Source organism: Buceros rhinoceros, unplaced genomic scaffold (assembly GCF_000710305.1).
Source record: "Buceros rhinoceros silvestris isolate BGI_N320 unplaced genomic scaffold, ASM71030v1 scaffold16504, whole genome shotgun sequence".
Lineage (NCBI taxonomy): Eukaryota > Metazoa > Chordata > Aves > Bucerotiformes > Bucerotidae > Buceros > Buceros rhinoceros.
Genome location: NW_010410183.1, coordinates 301 through 7,860, shown reverse-complemented (window position 1 = coordinate 7,860; position 7,560 = coordinate 301). Strand labels below are relative to the sequence as shown.

Genomic DNA, 7,560 nt, shown 5'->3' with positions numbered 1-7,560 from the left:
TAGAAGGTGGGCATATTCTACATCAGGGTTGCCTAAATAATATGAAAGAAATTTCTAAATAACTTTCTCAGATCATCCCCACAGCTTCACTCACTGCCAGTGCCCTCCAAGACGTCTTCCCTCCTGCTTTCTCTTTCATTTCTCAGTCTCTCAATTCTGTAACTACAGCAAAACTAAGCTAGCTGAACTAACTTAGCTCTGAGATGACACAAACTAGTATTGCACTTGTGTCCTGCACTTATTCTCTCCCACCTTTGTTCTGTTTAAGTTTCTTCAGGCAGAGGATTATACCTTTTGAACTACTACTTTGCATACAGTTAATCTGATATTACTTAGTTTCTGGGTATTATCCCAGGAAATACAAATACTAATATGCAAGATTCTCAGGTAATACCCAATAATGGGCTTTTTTTTTCCCCAGAGTTAAGTAGTATTGGTTATATATCTGTGCTCCACATCATTGTTTAAGACACCCAGGTCAAAAAAAACAACCCCAACAAAACCAAAATGAAGTTTCAGTGTCAATATTGCAGTACCCAAATTGTACCCAGCACGTGAGGCAGGCTGTTCTGAAGTATGCCTGGGATTCTAGAGACAACACCCAGCAGCTACTCCTAGAAAGGAGATATCCTCACAAACCCAGTTCAAAAGTGAGTGGAACAAACAATGCACTGGAAGACTCAAGAGCTATTTGCCATTTAATGCCTTCTGCACACCCAATCTTGAGGCAAAGGATGAGTCTTCCACAGACCCAATATGAATAATCATGCAAGCTTTGTTCACTCCACCCTGAAGGCACTCACAGCAGTGGAAACTGGCTCAGCAAGCTTTGCAAATCAAGAAGCACAGCAAGCATGCGAGGTACAGAGGGTGCTTCTCCTTTTGTATAGTTACACATGTTTAAAAAAAAAAAAGATTTTGACAGCTCCAGTTCTTTTCTCTGCCAGAACATCATTACTTCTCTCAAGTTCATTTTTTACTTGAAATTTCTCATAATGGCCCTGCTGTCACTACTCTTGCACAATACTGACTAAAGAAAGTCTGCTAGAAGACTGTCTGCTTCACCAAAAACTGTTTTGAGGGTTTAAGTTAGGCAGCACTCAAATAACAGTTACAGATAGCCTCAGTTCTTCCTCAGTCCCTCAAATGTCATGGCACTTCAAACATTTCCTTACCTTGAATTAAAAGAAATCAGTGGCTGTTTGTATGTTAAATCTGTAATTTTTGGTGGAATGGAATTGCTGGGGTGGTGGAATATAAAGCTTTCACCTGAGCTTTTGGATTTGGAATGGTTTCATTGCTGTACACAATTTCAAGCAGTTTGATGAAGGAATAAGTCCCAAACGTACTTTCTAAAGGAAGAATAACCCAGTCAGTTATGTTATTAAATATCTCTATGCCTTTTTTTCAAGAATGTGCTTGCCTTACCTGCATAGAAATACATGGCCAAGCACCAACTATCCACAGTGTTATACACTGGAATATATATATATCTTGAATGTTCTCTCCCCTGGCTGTTGGGAGCAATAAAGTACATGCTTCATTTGTCCATAACTTCTTGTTTAACCAAATGTTACCCACCAAAATAAAAGCTTTTGGAAGACTCCTAATAATTTAAATGACTGTACAATAACAGCCAGCTTTCCCCTAACTCTTTCATTTTACAAAATTTCCTCTCACTGACCACAACCAACTTACATGTAGGTAAATGGAGATTTAAGAAAATGAAGGGATGTGTCCCCCTCAATTCTATTCCTAACTCCTACCAGTTTGTAAATGCAGGTCTTCTACAGACCTACTCAGTACCCTACCTTCTATCCACACCAGATGCTAACAGACCTGGCTCAGTATAGTCTGTGTGGCACAAATCATGGAAGATTCCCCTCAAACAGATCTTTAGCTATGGAGTGGAAACCTGCACTTTCTACAAGAATAAGCTTGGTCAGATTCTCTGCACTAATTTGCAACTTCGTTTCAACCTACTCCATTTGGGTTTAATTTTTTTTGTCTCCCTCAACCCACCATATCCACTTTGAATCCAAGTTACTTTTCATTTGGACATTTTCTTTGCCACATAACTGTCACAGGGGGAAAAGTAGCTGTCCTGCTTACATGAAGGAAAAAAGTCTCTACGCAAAACTGTTTGAACGAGTCTTTAGACGTAGCACCTGCTTCAACAGTTTTTTTTCATCCCAAGCATTACATGCATGCCCAGACTCCCCCAAATGCAATTAACTTATACAGCTTCTGACACTGAGGAGATTAGGTTGGTACATTTCAGCAAGGTGAGGAGAAAGAAAATCATCATATTTGTCAATAAAAAGTAAACAAAAATTATTTTACCTTTCTGGTCTCTGCATCCTCTCCCCCCAAAACTCTCAAACAATATAGGACAGAGACTGTTATTTTCAGCCATGCTGCATAAACATAGCAAGTTCACAAATAAGAACATCAGCAGTTATGAGACAAATCAAAGGTTAATATAAAAACAGAATGAAGTTATTTAGGTTTATATAGCCTAAGAAGCATATCAGATCAAGCTGAAGAGCATCTAGGTAGGCAGGCTGAGCCCCTTGGAGCTGGGAGGAAATGCTGTTGGCAACTGCCAAAACCACCTGCTAATGGTACTCACTCTTCAGGGGGTTCCTGACAGCTGGGTAATGCAGGGTGGTCTGCTCCCCTCTCCCAGTCTGACACTCTGCCTTAGCAGACCAGTGACACTTCAGGTGGCTACAGTTGTATGACAATTTCCACAGTGACAAGATGTACATCAGACATTCATATGAGAAAGAAAAGGCATCCCTGCAAAACAGCTGCAGTAGCTCATTGTCTTTAACTTCTTCAGCTCTTGTCAAAGCATCCCTAAACAATTAAGTTTTTGACCATAACTTTAAGAAGTCTCCATCATTCAGCTTCTAGACTATGCAACACAAGCATTTATTTAGCTTTTCTACATAAAAATTCACATTCCTACACAAAGTGTACTGTTTTGCCTCAGAGTAGGGGGAGAAATGATTTCCTGCCCCTCACTAGGAGAGGTTAATCTTAATTTAGAGATGGCAAAGCAAAGCAGATAGCCTCCAGTATTCAACCTTATGATTAAACACAAAAAATTCCACATGTACATAGATATTTTATGTCCCCTGCCAGGTACAAAGCCTTGCAGTGAAAGGCCAAATTAATTCAGAAGCCATAGACTTTTGAGTCTGAACAATACCAGTTCTTAACAGCAACCACTCTAAGGACACAATAAGCTAGTCAGAGGAAAGAAGTTATTAAAACCAAGTACAACAAAATTTTTTAAAAAAGTAAAAATTACTCTTAAATTCCTTTATCCCTTCTTGCTAGCTAGCTTTTGTGGTCACTGCTTCAACAGGTCAGTAGACAAGTCAACTGTTTTCCATGCCTGAGGGTACATTTGAGATGAGAACTGGAACCTGCAGCAAGAGCAAAGACTGTCAGGGGACCAAGGAGGAAGAGACAACCAGGCATTCACAGCCCTTGTTTTGGGTCTGGTAACTGCACATGGCATGCAAACAAAACCAAGCTAAGACTAGTAAAGAGTCAGACTGGGCTAGGATACAGACCTGTTAAGACTATTCAGAAAGTAATTTTAGACATTCCTATCACTGACAATGGAAACACGTTACTGATAGCATCTTATTGCCATGCCAGCCTCACCTTGTGAGGTGCAACATGTACAACTTCCACGAGACCGAATACCACATGTGCCAACAGCACCCCTGCCTCAGGTTCACGCCTGATTCAAAAAGTCACTACAAATTCACATCAAGAATAACTGTTTTCCCCTCCTAAAAATTAAGATGGTCTCCCAACACTCATTCTTACTTAAAAATAAAACAAAAATCTAAATGAGCAACCTCACAACTTTAATATTAGGATACATATCAGTGATTTGAACTGTGAAGTTTAACTGGCACGTTTGTTTAGTGCAAGAGACAAAACCATAAGGGCGGTATAGAAAATACACAGAAAACAAGAATAAATACAAGACTCTACTCAGGGAAGCATGCATCCTCATATGTTTTTATCTTTGTGAGAAGGATCAGCACAGCACCGAGTCACTCATTAAAGTTATACCACTCCTAAACATGTGTTGCAAGCATTACTCACACATCTCTGTCCTAAAATTCAGCCAAAGCTGTAAGAGCAATAGACACCATCACTGTTAAAAGGATACATTCTGTCATGGTTGCAAGGTCGAGTTTGCTAAGATCAGGTGAGCCAGGACAACATTTCTTGAACTCTTTCCGCAAGTCAAAAAAGGAGTAGAAGCATTCAGGCAGTAAGATATTCTGTAAAAGAACAAAGTAACTACTGTCAGCCAGGGTGAGCTTAACCTACGTTGTCTTTAGATACCCACCTCTCTAACAATTTCCTTATAACTGGTAGGAAACACAGCCTTTGCTAGAGAAACTCACATAGCTCTTAGCCACATTTATAAACTTTTTTTGCTTAAGCATCGTCCTCTCCATGAGGAGATTTAAAGAGATTTAAAGATTGATTTAAAGAGAAAAATGTTTTTTTTCACTGTCAGAGAAATGTTTGCTATTATTACTAGTGCCTCAAATCCGATATACATGAAGGACAGCAAATGCCTGCTACTGCAACATTTATCAATTCTTGACTCCAATTTTAACTGTAAAAAACCAGAGGGCACTCAGTTCAGTTTATAGAGCCAAGCAAAATTGCAAGACTAGCAGAAGACATTTTGGTTCAAGACAAGGCTGAATTTTCAGAGAATAGTCACATTTCAAATATTAATTCCCTTAAAAAAACAATAAAAAACCTGAACTCTTGTGCAAATTAGGGTTTGATATGGTGCAGAGGTTTGTCAGTCTATATGTGGCAACAGCTTTAATTGCAGTGTATGAAGCCAGGAGAAAGTTATGTAGCCCACTGGAAGCCAGCAAACCCCTTTTTACTCCACCACTACACCTACCACATGCTTTTAATCTTTTTGGGCATGAGAAGGAGAAGTCCTGGGGGAAACTGTTTAAACTAACACAACCCCCCACTGCTTGAGTTAGCTTTCACCCCAGAGCTTCCCCACAGACACAACACTTTGTATGCCACTTGGCTGTTTATTGCCTGTATCTGCTTTAGACCAAAAGCAAAGGCTTTCTGTGATTTAAGAAAGTCTAGTTAGCATCTTGGCATTATAACAGAATGACAGCATACATGAAAGCACATTTAGGGAGGCCAAAGAAAGAAGTGTGGGCTCTAAAACAAGTTCTGCTTTGGGAACATTAGAGCTTATCTTAGCATATGGACAGGTGCATTAGGCAAACTATACTCTTTAAAGACAAACTTATGAAAATGCAGCTGTGCTTGCCAGGATTTCCTGCTCTAGGTTTAGCATGGCTATTTTTCTTTCTCAGTGAGAGATCAGGTTCTGTACTTCACCAAAATTCAGTTGGAACAGTTGATGCCAGTTCATTCTCTGAATACTGCGACCTCCTAGATTGGTTCAGACTGGGCATCTTGAAAGAAGTATCTATATTCTCAAGAGCCTAGTGATTTCTGCCAGTTTGGATTTTAGTTATCCCTCCACCCCAACCTCAGGATTCAGGTATTCACTCAAGAGCTATTACAGGTCTCATAAGCATCTGGTTTACTTAATATATAGGCAAAACAGAGCAGATTTCAAATTAATAACTCTTAAAGCAGCAACAGAGAATTTTGATGCAGATTTGATTTCTGTCAGCGACTCTGTGATGATACAGAAGAAGGATTCCTATCCCTGACACCAAACAAATAATCATGGGAAATGTCCTTTCTTTTATCCACACAATTTAACTGCACGAAAGGATTAAACTGTATAAAACACATACCAATTACAAGCAAAAGGAATGTTAAAAACCTGTTTCCACATTTTCTCACATTGCACCCTAGAGGAAGTTACATATAAAAGGACTGTCCCTTCACCATGCATTGTGCTCACTGTTTCTCTTCTAAACCTTCACAGGTTTAAATACTTAGAGCACCAACAAGTATTAAACTGAAACTCATCCAATAGCAGTTTTGTAATAGCACAGACTTGCAGCAGTGCCCCTTCAAAGATGAAGCAGCAAACTGATGGGCAGTGATCAGCTTCAAGGAGAGGAGCAGAACAGCTCAGTTAGAGCAATGCATGTTCATAACAAACCACAAAATGGGATGTTACTAATACTGAAGCACTTATTTCAGGACTAGAGACTCAGCATACTGCTGCAACCCTATCACTAATGAAGAGTAGGCAGGACCTCAAATCACTGTTAGTGATTTGGCAACTCTGAAAGAAAGCTCTAGACTGTGGGACTAGTCATCACTCATAGCCTGCCTCAAACTACTGTTCTGCTCTTTACAAATGCAAGCACCGCCCTCTGAGTGCAACTGAATGCACAAAGATTGAGTACTCCAACATTGCATTGCTCCTGTCTCAAACACTTAAGAAAATATTTTTTTCCAATTTAACTTTAAAAGGCATCTCAGGGCCTACACTTTCCACACGGACAGGCTCTTTAGTCTGGTAAGCATAACAACAAAGGAGGTTATGTGGAGACACCCTCGTACTAAAAAGAAGTTGATCAGTTTTGCAAGAAATCATATAAAGCACAGAGTCAAACTTAAGATACAACTACATACCTTTTTGGAAGTTTCAGGGTGCAGAACCTGCCTAATGTGCAGCTGTCCATCTGTACAGAAACAGAAGGAAGTACCTACACCAATGTTCAGCTCATTGCTCACGGACTGATTAAACTGGAAGCAGGAACAACAAAAGACATACATGTAAAAGAAATCAGAGCAGCTGTACTAGGCAGTGTCATCAGTTGGTAATGTTATTCCCAGGCAGCAGAAACACGAAGCTGGTTTCTTACTAGCTAAGCACATGAAATCTTTCATGATAATTATCTTTGCAATAAAAATTGCCCCTTTTCCCCTCTTCTAATGAGATGTGGTCACACAGTCCACATCACAGAAAAAACCCTTTTCCAGGAGCATTTACAAGGCCACTGCAAAGAGATGTAAAGCTGGTTGCAGAGAGCTGAAGTAGTGCTGGGGCAGAAGAGCCTTTCAAACAGAGCACTTGATCAAGCATGTTGGAAAGGATACATGCTTTCAGCTCTGCCCTCCATGCAAATCGCACACACCTCCACAGAGGTGTTTATCTAGAGGTTTCAGTACTGTCTCCCCCACAGGACTGATGAGCTACCACAAGCCTTAACATGGCCTGCCACCACTTGGCTTTTTCAGGGGCCAGCTAAATTCGACTTCTTCTAACACTGACTGGGGCTCACTCTCAGCTGAGGGTCAGGGTCCAGCACGGCAGGGGACCAGCATAGCCTGAGCCTGACCTTCCCAAAGTGAATGAGCAAAAGACAAGAGAGAAATCCCCACAAAGCCCACCACAGACTAGGCTGCCTAGTCCACACATGTCTGTGGTGCCCCTGTGCCAAGCTCCACTGCCCTGGTGGTGGCGGAGAGGATAATTTGATGATAACACTGCCCCTACCCCACTAGACCTCCCACCTTAGGAGCCCCCAAGGGTGACCAGCA

The 7,560-nt window shown here is 40.7% G+C and overlaps 1 protein-coding gene across 1 annotated transcript in view; it reads right to left on the bottom strand.

Moving 5' to 3' along the window:
- Positions 1-7,560, bottom strand: part of ESRP1 (epithelial splicing regulatory protein 1) — a gene marked incomplete at its 5' end in the record, with an annotated part of 21,794 nt that overhangs the window by 13,937 nt on the left and 297 nt on the right. Inside the window, 2 exons of the mRNA XM_010135522.1 lie at positions 4,202-4,316; positions 6,649-6,762. Of these exons, the coding sequence (XP_010133824.1) occupies positions 4,202-4,316; positions 6,649-6,762 (229 nt within the window). The remainder of the gene's footprint in view (positions 1-4,201; positions 4,317-6,648; positions 6,763-7,560) is intronic.